Here is a 15,741-nt window from a genome sequence, read left to right as displayed (position 1 = left end):
GCTTCCTGGGAGCTGAATATACAGTAGGAGCTATACAAAACATGTTTGAGATTCTAGGATGGTGAAAACAATATGGAGAAACTATGGGATTTAAAGTACTTTGGAAATGTCTTGCAAATGGAATAAATTATGGTGAGGCAGAGTTCAAAATCTGGATTAGATGTCTCAGTATTTTCAGCTACTGTTTGTAATCCATAGTTTTATTTCTATATGTAGAAGACTTGTTTACAAGTAAAGGTACAAAGAATCTATGAATAATAAAATTCTATATAAATTGACATATCAGAAATTCATCAAAAAGAATGAGCAAACACAAGGAAGTATCAAGGAAGATTCCCATACAAAATAAACATTAAAGCCCTTTCACTGTGCTTGTTTAGGCCCACTGTCCTGTCAGTGATTCAAATAATTCGAAATGTTAGCTTTAAAGCAAATTATTGATCTTATTCCCATTTGGATTGTACATTGGGCTGTAGATCCTTTACTTCATTTATTTTGTGGCCATGAAGGTTTCAGATCATAAAACACTTATCTATAAGAGTTATCTCATGCTTAGCATTTTACCTGCCATTTCTTTCCTAACATTACAGCAAAAGATCTATAGTAACAATCAATGGATGATTGTTTCTCAGGCTGGCAATTAACTCAGTCAAATGTATGAACTCCAACTGTCAATACATAGTATGCTTCAAATTACGTAATAAAACAGGTTTCTCTCATGTTGTTAGCTTTAGCACTGCTTCAAACGTGCTTAAAAATGACTTTCCTTAAACATTTGTAATCTTCAGAATATTCTTTCATGATAACGAACCAGATTCTACTTTGAATTTATTGCCAGGACATCTCAGAATATATTTTATTAAAATCTCATGAAAGGACTTATCCCATGTGTCCATTCCAGAATTTTCCCAATCCCATTCAGGCAATTCTGTATCATGGACTTTAATATTCAAAATACAAACCTTAAAAAATGAAGAAAAATATTTTAAAATTAAAATTACGGTTAAATTTAAAACCGTTGTATAGTATTTATAAATGAAGATGTTAGGATAGAAATTAACATATATGAATGTTTGATAGTAGGGTACAAACATATGAGATGCAATTGGATATTACTTGATCCTTTCAATAAAAATCCCTTGAATTACATTAAATTTTATGTGTGTGATAGCATTAGTGGCCATAGCAGAGGTATGCCATAAATGAATATTTAAATCCAATCCGGCAGCTGTTAATTTCTAACAGAATTCTTCTTTTTGATTACCTCCTAACAGTGAAGAAATTTCTGATTCCAGGTTTTACAGACTGCAAGAAATAATCCCATTTGCTCACTTTTCTCCATGCAGTAGGAGGAGAGGAAATTTAATAAATGCAAAGTCTACTTGAGAGTCAGAATAAGAAAATACAAGAGTTGTTAGGCAGGCCATGTAAATTATTTAGAATAATATTTCAAATGCACCAAACGTATTGATCATTCTTTTATTACCATTATTAACAGGGTAAGCATTATCATTCTGCAACCCTATGAAATTTGGCACACATGTGTTTCTTTTGTTCTTCTCTGTATGTGTGCAGAGAGGGAGCCATGCATTATTATCTCAGCTGAAGGAGAAAGCTCATTCAGCTCAGGCAATCCTGACTTTTGTGTGCTGGACTACAGTTAAGTTTATTATTACAGATCAAGGACCAGCAAGGATCCAGCAGTTTTGCCAAATCCTAGCTTCAGTCAAGTCACAATGTATTTTTATTTTAAAAATAGCTACATTCAGTAGCCTTCCTCCAGCAATGTTTGCCATTCCGTTAACACCCCCTTTCTTTCCATCTTGTCACATGGAAAAGAACCTTTAAATAGCCAAATAGTGCTATGTTCTTTTCTCTATGTGGAAGAATAGTTGGCATGCAGAAGTTTGTACAAGCTGTTCTTCTCTTCTAGGTTCCCAGTGGTACAATGGTAGGTTTCAAAAATTTTTACTACCGGTTCTATGGGGCATGGTTTGCTTGGTGGGCATGGCTTGGTGGTCATGTGATTGAGTGGGCGTGGCCAACTTGACATCACTCACAGCCACAGCCACTCAGTCACATGACCACCCTACCTAGCCATGCCCACAGAAAAAGGTAGGAAATTGTTTTGAATTTCTACCTATCTACTTATTTTCTGCCCAGGCCTGGCCTAATCTATCAAAGGCCTCCTCCTGCATGCCGCCCCGCCCTCCCTTCATCAGTCACATGTGTCACCACATTTCCCCTTCAGCCCTAGTCCCACTTCCTTCCCCACCACCACCTCTTTCTTTGGGCTGCTTACCTTCCTCCGGTGGTGGCTGGTCCGGAGTCCGGAAAGCAAGCTGACCTCCTGTAGATTTTGGTGGCCTCCAGCCAACTGTCACTGCCATGAAGCAGCTCTCAGAGAGGCAGCAGCTGGGAGGCTTCTCGCAGTCGCATCAAAAAAGAAAAAGTCTCCCAGCTGCTGCCTTTTTGAGAGCTGTTAAGCTGTTGTGGCAGCTGGCCTCAGGCTGCCGAAAGCTACCGGAGGTCACCGAAAAAGCCGTTGTGTCATCACTAGAGGGACCCAAAGATACCTGTGCCAGTGGTGGGTTCCTCCCGGTTCGGTCCAGTTCAGCCAAGCCGGTAGCAGTGACAATATGACATCACCGAACCGGTTCTCCCCCCCCCCGCCCTCCCACCCCACCCACCCACCCACGTTATTCTTACCTTTTATTTGGTCCCACCCCCAATCTATTGCTGCCTCCTGAGTCCCAGCTGATGACTAGAGGGAAAAAAAACTGTTTAAACTCTTGCCACGGGGCTTCAAAGGGCCGTCCTACAGCTGATCAGTGTTAAAAGCAAACAAATGAATCTGGTCGTAAGTGCGAGGACCTTCCAGAAATGACTCTGACCAGCTAGCCATGCCCACCTAGTCACATGACCTCCAAGCCACACCCACAAAATAAGCCATGCCCACAGAATCGGTAGTAAAAAAATTTAGAACCCACCCCTGACCTGTGCCCCATTGCAGTGTTCCCTGCTAATAGTGAGGTTGGTGCTGGCAGTTTTGATATACTTTGGCCATTATATCACAAGGGCAACCAAAGCCCAATTTTAATATTTCAAGGATGCTCACACTATTTTGCGCAAGTTGGATCTCTAATCTGGAGACTACTTTGCAAGCCAGCGTTTTTTTTCCAAACCCCACCAGTTAGAAGGAACACACACTGAAGACACTTCTGTCATTCAGCATGCTTCATTTACTGCTTTCACTTAAGATACTTCTGTTATTTCTGATACAGAAAATTATTTTGTCAGCTGTGCACAAAATTTCTCATCTGAAATACTGCATGTTCTGTTTGCTGTTTGCTGGGAAAATATTTGCAGTTAAACCGTAGGCATTTTCACAAACACTTCTAAAATATGTATTGTGGGCATTTTAATGCTTTTCTTAAAGGGTGGATTTAGGGTAACAATTTTTTCTTTAGGAAGTAGCATTTTGATGCATAGTTTTTGCTAACATATTTTTTTGGGTTATATTTTCATTTATGTACTAATTTTTGAGTTACCAAACACATTACAAAATTGTGAAGATGTAATTTTGGGTATGCAACAAAGGCTAGCAAATCCAAATGGTATATTTGACTACAAATTTCTGATAGGTTTCTAATCAATCCTAAGAATCACCATCAATAAGATTGTACATGGCCAATAGCTTGCGTGTCAGTAGCTCCTGATTCTTCCTATCAGATGATCCAACATCCAACTCATGTACATAAAGATTTGACCAATCGTTGAATGTGTAGCTATATAGGAGTATTGCCAGAAAAATCAACCAGAAATTATTAGGCGCCACGGAAATCGGGAGATTCAGGCAGTTCAAATGAGTATAAAGCTTTATTGCAAGCTTGAGCTCTCTACAAGAAACTAAACTATTAGCAGTCAAGGGAAAAGAGTAGGAGTTAAGAAAGGAATTCAAGTTGGACTGGACTTACATCTCTTGTGGGCTCACAGGGACTCATGACTGATGACACATTTGACCTCTCTCTCAGGCTCAGCCTGGTCAACTCCTACAGAAATGCTATGCTTTCTTTAACTGATCAAAGAACTGTAGGTTAGGTTGGAAGAATAGAACTAGCCAAGACAAGTTTTTAATTCCTTTTTACACATAGTAATGAAGAAGAGAACAGAATAACAGAATTGAAAGGGAACTTGTAGGTCTTCTAGTCCAACTCCCTGCTCAAGCAGGAGACCCTATACTAGTGATGGCGAACCTTTTTTCCCTGGGGTGCCAAAAGCAAGTGTGTACACGAAATAGCGCACGTGCCCACTCCCATAATCAATGCTCTCTGCACTCCTGCACATGTGCGCACGACCCCCTGTGCATGCGCGCATGACCCCCGGGCCCCATTTTGGGCCTAGCAGGCCTCCCTGAAGCCTCTGGAGGCTGGAAAAGGCTTTCTTGGAACCTGGGGAGGTGGGGGAGGCAACGACCTCCCCCACCCGAGGCCCTCCAGAGGCTGAAAACGGCCTCCCAGAGCCTCCACACAAGCCCTGTACTTACCTGGCATCCAAAACGGGCCTAATGGAGACTCCTGGGAGGGGAGGGGCGGCATGGAAGGGGCCAGCCGAAAATCAGCTGGCCGGCGTCCGCAAGCGCACTGGAGCCGAGCTAAGGCAACGGCTCGTGTGCCCACAGATATGGCTCCGCATGCCACCTGTGGCACACGTGCCATAGGTTCGTCATCACGGCCCTATACAATTTCAGACAATTGGCTGCCCAATCTCTTCTTAAAAGCCTCCAGTGATGGAGCATCCACAACTTCTAAAGACAAGCCGTTCCACTGGTTTATTGTTCTCACTGTCATGAAATTTCTCCTTTGTTCTAGGTTGATTCTTTCCTTAATTACTGTACATTTCCTGCTTTGTATCTTGAGTTTTTCCTTCCTTCCCATCTTCTTGTTTGACAGGTTATCTTGAGGTTTATGCTTGGAATTAGATCCTAAAGTTTGGTCACCCTCCCCCCTCAGTTTTTGTTTGAAGCCCTTCAGATAAACTGATCTAGTCGTTTTCCAAATTCATCCTTCCCAGTTCTTGTGAGATGCAGCCCATCCCTTGCCAGAAGCTCTTCATGTATGTAATGCAGACTGTGATCTAATTCTAATGAATTAATTCTAATGAATTAATATTCATTACTCAGATTTATAGGCTGATTGAATGTTCCATCTCTGCAACAAGTGTTTTTTAATGTAAAAAAACCTCAATACTAATCATAAAAAATTCTTAATTCATCAAGAAAACATTTTTGCATAGTAAACAGTCACAGCGTCTAGAAGAGCTATCTTACTCGGATTCCTGAAGACATCCTGATATAACAGACAATTGATGGCTTTCCTGAATTTGACATTATATAGATGATCTTGCCAATCAGCCTAAATATTTGTTTCCATTCCAAAAAATTATTAAGACATTACTTTTTCTGGATCTGGATCTGGAGCCCATTAAGCTGAATCTAATTAGGGCAAAACAAAATTCAGCTAGCATGTTTTAAGGCTGCCCCAACCCCAAACTGGGTAGACTTGCCAAAGTTTTAAAAAGCAAGAACGAATACTTTTTAAGTGTTGTATTGTGAATACTCTGTACTGCCAGGCAAGAAAAAGTGGACTCTTGACTCACAACTGTTGAAAATCAGGATGAAACTTAGCAGTAGCGAAAGAGGAGAAACATAAGTTCCATAAAATATACAGAAACAGGTGGTAGTTTAATGTGATTGAGATAGAATCCCTGGGAGTTGGGCAGCTTGTAAATGGGCAACATACCATACAGGGCAGGTATCACAAACTCCCCATAGCACATTGTTTCTGCCCCTGTCACGCCAGAGGTAGAATGAATTATAGGCGCTCTTTTATATTGCAGGTTTTATATAACATTGTAAGAAAACCTTAAATTTCCCTTTCTCGCAGGAGTCCCCGGACAATCAGGCAGTTTCTGTGATGATTTTCTGCTCACTGATAAGATTTTTATACAACCTACAGCGCACATTTTGTTACTTATCATCAAGGCTTTGGCAAGGGCTCTGTAATAGGATTTAAGATGGATTGTTGTGTATGCTTATTTGTGTTTTCTCTTGTTTTATCTCTCCCTCCCTCTCCCTCCCTCTCTCTCTTTCTCTCTCTCTCTCTGTTAGTTAAATTGAAAGTTGAAATGAAATGGAATAGAAAGCCATGTTTAAAGTGACAGATTAAGGAACCTACAGGTATTCTTAATTTATGACCACAACTGGAACCAAAATTTTGGTTTCAAAGCAAGATTGTTGTTAATTGAATCATGCCTGACTTTAATATAGTTTGATATAGTTATTAAATGAATCTGACTTCCCCCAAAGATTTTTCTTGTTGGAAACAGCTGGCAATGTTACTAAATGAATGGTTATAAGTTGAGAACTATCCATGTATTACAACTGGGATAACCTCTATTTAGCTACTATCTTTCACCTTAACTCGTGAGACTGAACTAATGCAAGAACAAAATGGGAGAGTATAGTGCCATATATCACTTTGTGTTTCCTGGAAGGCAAGGCAAGCCAAGACAATTAAATTAACAAAAAATAAATATTTAGAGGAAACCACATGGGGCTTGCTTGTATGTTCAGTTACAACTCCCGTTGTTGCTAGTCAGAATGATCCACTATCATTGTCAGCTAAAGATGATAGTATCAAGGCTGACTTAAAAGATCTGGTGAAAAGGAAAATTGTGCACTGTAAGAAAAGATTGATTTCATGTTCTGATCTCACAAAGGCCCCAGTGCTGGGATCAGTCAAAAGGAGGGAAGCAAGAGAAATAAGCAGAGAAACAACATGCTTGTAGGAACAACCAATTTCTTGTTGCACCAAGGACTTAGACATTCAGTGTTCTGTTTCCCCCATGGGTAGACTCAAACATTATTGCCTTTTCAAATTTCAGCAGTTTAGAGTTGCCTATTCCCTCCCTGGGATGAATCATTTGTCCTTATTGCAATGAAATGTAATACCAACTCCAGTATTGAACATCACATTTACAGTCCATAAGGACATAAGCATCTTTGCAAAGATAATGTGTAAATGTTGCTTGCTTTCTTGTTTATTTTTCTGCCTAAATAAAATCCTTCAGTGGAACAACCTGGATGAATATTTCGGTTTATAGTATATGTGTATGCACACCGAGGTACTTGTGTGTGTGCGTGCACGTGCGCACACACACACAAAAACACAGATACATACTCCCAGCGGTCCATACTTTTCCTGCTGCAAGACTATTTAGCTTTTATGTTGGTGGATATGAAAAAGAGGTGGTGGTGTTTACTTCAATTGCATAATTGGACCTTCAATGGTTTATGTGATCCTCATGCAGAAAGAAAAGAAAAGCGGACTCTTGAAACTTCTAGCAGGAGCATCCACGAAAAAGAAATCCCGCTCTCCTCCCTCCATGTCTCCAACACACGATCCTATGGCAATAGTGGAAGGGATGCTGCAGGGCGCAATGGGACCTGAACTGTCCTCTCTCTCCAGCCACGGGAGGGCAGGATCGTGCCCTATCGAGAGTGAAATGCAAGGTGCAATGGAGATGGAGCCTCTTCACAGAAAGACGGGATCTTTGGATCTGAATTTTTCTATCCCTTCTCCCATAAGGCAACTGCCGCCTTCAATGGCAACCAGCCACCCAGAAGCTAAGCCGTTGAATCGAGAAAGGTAAGGCCTTAAGTGCCAATACGATGTTTCAACAGCAACGGTATATTTGCAGTTCGTTTCGGCTTTTTTTCCTATTATCAAAGCAAACCAATCAGAAATCTTTCAGAATGGAAAGCGAAGAGATTTATTCCCCCCCTTCGTTTGCAATATTGAGGGTGGGGAGAATGATCAAAATAATCATGTCCCACTTGTGATCCTAAGAATGGAAGCTAATCCTGTATTTTGATTGCCAATCAAGTCCAAGTATAACCTCTAACTGAAATTATTTTAATTGTACTCAGGAAGCAGGATTTCCTCTAACTGATTTATTAATTAAATTAATTCATATTCTGAGTTGATGTGGTGGAATGTAGTGCAAAGTCGCAGTTGATCTTTATCCCTTAACAGTTGGTGTATTTTTAATCAATAAGTGAGGAATATTAATTTCATCTTTTTGTGAGGAGCTTAGTCTTGGAATTATTTGAGCAGCTATATTAATCTGGAAGTTCATTCCACATCCATTTGTTCTCATAAATATAGTCAAAATGCCTTTTTAAAAATGTGTACCCAAAGCCTCATGTTCCATCTGGTGCACGTCTGATCCACTGATTGGCAGTGAAGAATCATTGCCAATTTACAACATGACACCAGTCACTACTAGATACATCCAAATACTCTGCATTTAGAAGTTTCATATTTCATTCATAAGTATCCTATCTAATTACTGGACTAACTCCAAATTACTGTCTTCCTTTATCTTTCAAAATAGACCCACCCAGTCCAGATATAAAACAAAGATTGGAATCCAATTGAAAGAATTAAAGGGGACAAAGGCAAAGTGTACTGAATCTTTCTCTGTCTGCTACTCTTAATCTCATTACACATCTCTTCAAGCATTCTTCCACCATCTGGTTTTAACTCCAGAAGTGAATCTCTGGAACAAAGGTTCCTGGTGAATGGTCATGCAGGAAGATGAAATTAAGGAGAGCCTTCATTACTGTGAGGGAAGATGGCTTGTCCATCTCTCCTGATTGGCCCACAGCAGAAGTTGATTTTGTCCTTGAGATGTTTCCTTACCTCCTTGTATATTGAATGAAGCTAAATTAGCTTCATTCAGGCTCCCCAGCTTAAACCCAGCAGAAATTTCCCAGCCGTTCAATACAGGAAGGCTATATAGAAATCTTCGTTGCTTATTTCCATGAAGCCACTAGAAACCGACCCAAACGGTGTACCTTTGTTCCACCTTCCCCATAACTTCACAGATTTTTTTTTCCTTGTCCTTCTTGGCCTGAGAGCTGGTCAACAGCTGATAGTTGACAAAACTAACATCTTTGCTCTCAGAAACTTTGGTTTTCAATGTTAGTCCTAGCAGTAGTGGGATTCAAATCCCGTCGCTACCAGTTCGCTTGTGGGTGCGTGCGTGCATGCTCATGCACACGCGCAACGCTTCTGCACATGTGCAGAGACGTCCGGGCGGGTGGGCAGAGCCTCCCACCACCGCCACTACCGGTTCGCCTGATCTGGGGCGAACCGGTAGACAACCCACCACTGACTCTTAGAGCTTTCATTGGAATTAGAATTTTTAAAAAATACTTTCATTGTATTGGATATTTGAAATGGGAAATAAAAGACCTGGAACAGCTAAGACTGATTAGAAACACGTTTGTCATACAAACTCATGTGCCAAATCTAGTCCTACTATTCATTACAAATAACAATAGCAATATGCTTTTTGAGATTTTCAAGCTTCAGCTTCTTTGTTTATTGTCACCTATATATGATACATTGATAAATCAAAAATAGATTGGTCATCCAGATGACCAGCATTTCAGTCTCCTAATACTCCTCAGCCTGGGTTAAAATTCACTTCTAATAAATCCAGGCTATGAATTCAGACATTTGAGGTCATGTAAACAGGATAATATGTATGTGTTTTTTAAAATCTAGGGCTGACAATTTCTGGCCAATTCAGTACTGTCTACAGAGTCTGGTCAAATCTTCAAGATGATGTCTATAATGGTGGAGTCAAATTTCTGACTATTGTTTATGTAAGGATGTTGTTTGTTAAAAATATAAGCAATTACAGAAGAAGCCCTTAAAGGTTTTCATGACCAGAAGCTGCTGTTACCTTTCGAACTTCTGCAATGTATAATGCTGTCATACCAGTCGCTCTGCCTTCCGGTGTCTTTCTCGGCATGGCCACGTAATGCTACGACAGGAGTTGAGAGAGGCAAAACACAACAATAGCACTAGGATACGTTACCAGGATTGTTAGCTAGTCTGTTTGGTCTGGTTCATGAGGATCAATTTCTACTTCTTTAACATACATCTCTCTTTTTTTCATTCTACATTCTACAAAAACATACGTTTTTAATCAGTATTGTAAAGCACAACTAAAAATGGGAGATTGCAGGAAGATTGTCAACAGTACTAGGGATGGAGAAGGATGATGGGAAAATCAGAATGGGTGTCTGAGAGGTTGCTAAGAAGATCTTTTTCCTAGCCACAAGATGCTAGGAAGACAGGGGTCGGAGCAGGCCAGTGGGAAAAACTGGGAAGATGTAGCCTGAGTTGGAAGCCATTGGAGGAGTCGGCAGAGAAAATCAGGACAGGTCAGTGGGAAGATGTTAGAAAGATTAGGGGGAGTTAATAGGAGGACACTGAGATCAGAGAAGTTAACAACCAAACCAGTGGTTGCCTAATTTAGATAACAGCCATGTGTGTCACGCTCGCAAGCCTCTGGCAACTTTGTGCAATGAAGCTGGAGTCATTGCTCAGGCAGCACCTGTCATCTTGAAGACTTGTATAAACATATCAACAGAACCGAGACAAGCCCCCTGGAAGTTTTTCCCTGTAAGAGCTGCTATAGATTGCCATAGAAATACCCCTGCTCTAGGTTAAGGACTGACATTGCATTAGCCTGGTTTGGCAAATCAGCAGAGCATTCTCCTGAGATTTAATCGTTAGTTATTTGTGCTATGTTTTGAACAAAAAAACAACACAAAGGGATATATAGTCAATATTTTTAAGAGACAAAATCTCATGTGTCTCTAAGTATGTATACATATATATGTATCACTTTACAGTTTCATCATTTGTTCATTGGAAATATGTCTCACCCTTCAGTGGAAATTTTGTTGTTAAGACTGATTTTCCATTTTTTTAAAAGCATTTGGGGAATCTGAATCAGTGTCAAAATTGTTGTATCAATGCAATGCATATCACTCTGAAGAATTCTGGGAAAGAAGTTTACACATCCTTTTGCCAAAATGATACAGTCCAGTGAACTATGACTAACTTTCTCTCGTTTTGTTTATCCATATGGAGTTGCAAGATTAGTTGGTATTGTTCTAGCTAAAATTGCTGTAATGTAATAATGCAATTATCTGACACTTGTTTAAAATAATGCAAACGCTTATTTATACGTGGTTGAAATTGGCAATGCACCCCAAATGTAAGAGGAGCAGCTCTGCTCTTCCTATCAATTTGATAGGAAATGTTATCTCCAGTCAAACAACATCTCTTGTGCCAAACTTTATTACATCTGTCCGTATATATAAGGGAAGTGACAATCAGATTTGGGGGGAGGGGCTTGCCAATTAATTTTAAATCAGAGTATAAATAAATACACATATGCAATCAACATTAAATATATTGCCAGAATAGAATAGAATAGAATAGAATAGAATAGAATAGAATAGAATAGAATAGAATAGAATAGAATAGAATAGAATAGAATAGAATAGAATAGAATAGAATTCTTTATTGGCCAAATGTGATTGGACACACAAGGAATTTGTCTTTGGTGCATATGCTCTCAGTGTACATAAAAAGACAAGATACGTTTGTCAAGAATCATAAGGTACAACACTTAATGATAGTCATAGGATACAAATAAGCAGTCATGCCTGCATGGCAAGCTTTGAACACATGCACATAATCTGGCATGGTGTACTGATTCTTCTTTGCATTTCCTGCAATGGCAAGGTGGCAATGATGCTGGCTAATCCTGAGCGGGTATGCTTCTGGGACTGCTAATGGCTGATGTTGACTTCCAGGCAAAGAATAAATCAGTCATAAACATGTTGCTTTGTAAATGGATCTACAGTATCTGCAATAAGCTTTCTTTTCTTTTCTTTCCTGGAAGATACCGTGTGGTGGTCCCGTATCCCCCGCAGAGTGAAGCTGAGATTGAACTGAAGGAGGGTGACATTGTGTTCGTCCACAAGAAAAGGGAAGATGGTTGGTACAAAGGGACGTTACAGCGGAATGGCAGGTCAGGCCTCTTCCCCGGCAGCTTTGTGGAGAGCTTTTGAAGGCTTGGGTTGTGGACTTGAGGGACGTCCTGGAGGAAACGCTGGAGCACAAAACCATATAAAGCAGCAACAAAGGGAAAGTGCCATAATGGGAGCGAGCCATGATTATGATTTCCAAAGGCTCTATGATTGACCACCTGGAAACAAGGGGTCTGGCGGCGCTTTCAAACAGTACATACAGCAGTATGTTGGAGTCGTGCCTTCTACATGGAACAGATCAGAGATGGAGAGGACACACGTTAAAATCCAGCCAGTATATGTCATGTAAATGATAGAGGAATTATGTTTGGAAAAGAAAAGAAACGTGTTGTATCGCTGTAATTTATTTCTCTGAGCTGCAGTGTTCTTATTACTGGCCTAGGGAAGAGAAAGAGGGACTGGATTTAAGAGGGCAGCCAGGGAATGCTTGTTGTCTGTCCTCCAAATAATGGGCATATGCAGAAAATATTGCTCACATAGAAAGAACCAGAAGCCCAAAATATAATTTATTTCCACATATACCTCAAAAATACTCTATTCCATGTCCTCATGATGACATTCCCAGCCTGCTACCACAGCCCAAATTTGGCTTTCGTTGATTTGGTTTGGAAGTGGTGTTTCCTCCCATTCTCAGTCCAAAGCTGACCACCAAGAGTGACGAGGGGTTGATGCAGTCAGAGACAGCAATCTGCTTAGCTCCAGTTGGCCCAGTAGATCTGCTGGAGGAATGCCTTTTGTAAGAGTTGTAAGAGATACCAGATACTTTGCGTGTGTAGCCTATTTCTGTGGGTTGTGGAGACTGGACTTGGGAACAGGTCTTCCAGGGAATGGCTATTTCCACATCCAAAACCCAAACCCATAAAAAGCATTGGAACTAACAGGACAGATGGGTTGTGGAGGGATATCTTGCTTTCAGTAGGAAGTTCTAGAACAGTGGATCTCAACCTGTGGGTCGCGACCCCTTTGGGGGTCGAACAACCCTTTCACAGGGGTCGCCCAAGACCACATATATTCGATGGTTTTAGGAATAATTTTATTGTTGGGGGTCACCACAACATGAGGAACTGTATTAAAGGGTCACGGCTTTAGGAAGATTGAGAACCACTGTTCTAGAACAAGCTGTGTGAGAAGAACTGGGAAATGAAGAGGGCTATGGGCAACAGGGAAGCTCTTGCTCATCCCTGGCAAGGCAACATCTCCTGAACTGGGTATCAAATGCCCTTTTTGACGGGGGGGGGAGGCACATCACCTGGAAACGAGCAGTCAGCCAAATTTACTACAAAGCCAAACAAGGTGTGGGAATTTTCAGATGTTGGAGAAAATCTGGCCCAGACGGGGGTTGGAGCTGGGACTTCTGCCAGTGGAAAACAGCCTTCCATCTCTTTAGTAGTGACTGGCTGTTTGTCCTTCATTTTGTCCTGTATTTTGTTGCTAGTCCTTGTCCATGCAGTACTGGGAAGAGAAGCAACCCTCTCCGTATGTGTAGAGGACATGGAGGCAGCAGAGGAACAGGAAAATCATTGGTCCAAGGAGCTGGAGGGTGAAGGGCCCAGCCTAGACGATTCAGCCTATTTAATATAGTTGTCAATTGCAGAAACTCAGAGCAGCATCAACAGGTCAAAAGACCCTCCTGGGAGAAGGATCTGGGACTGCAAACACAGCTTTCTTTGGACAACAAGTCCCATAAAGGCAAGCAGAGGGAAGCGGTTTCTTCCTCCACCTGTTGCTTTACCTAAGGCTTGACTGCTTGGAAAACCAGTCCTAGATCTTTGAGTCACAGCTCCTATGATTCCCTTCCCTTGGCTTGGCTTGAACCTGTATGGAAAGTGCTTTCCCCCACCATTTACAAATGCTTAGTGGGTGGGAAGGAGCAAAAGCCCAGGGCCACAGCTTTCAAAAATCCTGGTTGTTCTTGGCACAAGATTGAGGTTTTGATCTCCCATTTTCCAGAAGACTAAGAGATCAATATTCCCACTGTCTCCCTTTGACAGCTGTTGACACTTTGAGAAATCATGCTCAAAGAAGATCAATAGATTTGCCAGGAAAGAAAAAAATATCAGAGGAGCTGATTAGGGAATACTGAAATCCCCAGTTCTGCCTCACTCAAATTTGGGAAAGTGATTGTGTTTGGACTGCCCACTAGTGGGAGAAGCCAAGGGGATGAGGGAAAGGGAGACAGGAATACACCAACAGCTGCAGTGAAACTGGGTCACAATACAGGGGGAAAGGTCAACGAACTGCCCTACCCTGAAATAAAGCCACTTGAGCTCATTGTGTATTCCTGCTGCTTTAAGGAAGGGAGGAAAGTACATAAAAATGTCTGGATAAGTTGAATGGGTACCAATCAGAATCTACTTTTAGTTTGAGAGTCATCTTCCAGGGCTTCCAATTCCTTTCTTCTGTGTCTAATGAGCAGCTCATCACCAGTTCATATCAAAGCCCCTCCCTTTCCCCCCATTAAAAATATGGCTAGGAAACCACCAGTATTGAACTGATACAGTTCTGTGCTATTTCATTTGTTCCAAAATACTTTTTGGCTCCTCTTTTAATATTCAATTTTGATTGGTGCTTTATTTTATCAGGATTTCAAAGAGAAGGAGGTTTTGTACAATATAATTTTCTAAGGTAAGAAAGGTATTCCCTGATATTCCTTGTAAGTAAAGGACCTCTTTACAAATAGGGAGCAGTTTTTAGAATGTCTTTAAAAGACACCTATTTGGAAATTATTGTTGTAGAGATCATTGTTATGTCTGGTACTTCACTCCGAAGTACCAGTGTAGGGAATTAGTGATCCTCCTGAGGTTTTGCAGATATTGGTAAATTATAGCTTTTAACATCTCATGTTATTGGACGTGCTTTCTAATTGTAGTTCAGCATCTGCATGACCATTGGCTCATTGCTCCTGATAAATACAGACAAGCAAACTTTTCCCTTGGATAGTGCATCCATGAGTTGCGTGAATCAGGTTTCATAATGAAGATGCAGGGTTCTGGATGCACCTTGACTTGCTTCAAGCCTGAGAAAAACACCTCCTTTTTATGCAGAAGAGACCCCCTGGATTCTAATCAACCTAATGGGGTATTATGAGACAACCAGGGCAAGACGCCAAATTTTTAAGTTAATTCCTAAGGAGTGGAAGGAAAGTAATTCCTAATCACTTCAGAAGAAATCTCATTGAGCTATAATAAAGGATGGTATATAGAGGGCAGAAGGAATCTCTGATCCATAGGGCAAATAAAAATCTTTGCTCTGTGTCTAGGCCTTGCCTCTAGCTCTAGTGCAGTCCACTTTCTACATCCACCATGGACCCACCCCAGGAGTAGGCTAAAGTTAGGGAAGCCAAAGCCAAAAAGAAGCTTCACAGTAGGTCTGCCTCAGTTGATGCTCCCTTGAAAAAGATACATCTTCTGCCGTCACTTTTGTTCCCCTCCTAACATTTTCCTGCAAATGGAGGGTCCTTTTTTTTCCAGATCAACCAAATGTTGTTCTATTGGCTGTTTCAGGGATTGACCAACCAACTTGTCACCCAAACCTGACATTCATGCAATTTGTGTTGCTACCAATGGGTCAACATTCAGTTGATATGGAAAAAAAAAGGCAGACATTGCACTTCTGCAGAAATACTAGAAGGGGGGAAGAATAGGAAAATATGCATTAAGCTAAGAGGGGTCCAAAAGGCTAAGATGGCAAATGTAATTACACAATCAAAGCTCCATACTTTTGTATATGAGTCAATATAATGCATCTATATCAGTGGT

General features: G+C 40.9%; 1 protein-coding gene across 1 annotated transcript in view; it reads left to right on the top strand.

Annotated features, from left to right (window-relative positions):
• SH3RF3 (SH3 domain containing ring finger 3) overlaps window positions 1–12,351 on the top strand; it is a 216,132-nt gene extending 203,781 nt beyond the window's left edge. Inside the window, exons 9-10 of the mRNA XM_070943179.1 lie at window positions 7,372–7,709; window positions 11,836–12,351. Coding sequence (XP_070799280.1) covers window positions 7,372–7,709; window positions 11,836–12,004 — 507 coding nt within the window. The 3' untranslated portion in view covers window positions 12,005–12,351. The remainder of the gene's footprint in view (window positions 1–7,371; window positions 7,710–11,835) is intronic.
• The last annotated feature ends 3,390 nt before the right edge of the window (window positions 12,352–15,741 follow it).

This window comes from Pituophis catenifer, unplaced genomic scaffold (genome assembly GCF_029215685.1).
Source record: "Pituophis catenifer annectens isolate HBS135680 unplaced genomic scaffold, rPitCat1.0.hap2 SCAF_4, whole genome shotgun sequence".
Classification (NCBI taxonomy): Eukaryota; Metazoa; Chordata; class Lepidosauria; order Squamata; family Colubridae; genus Pituophis; species Pituophis catenifer.
This window is presented reverse-complemented; position numbering and strand designations above follow the sequence as displayed.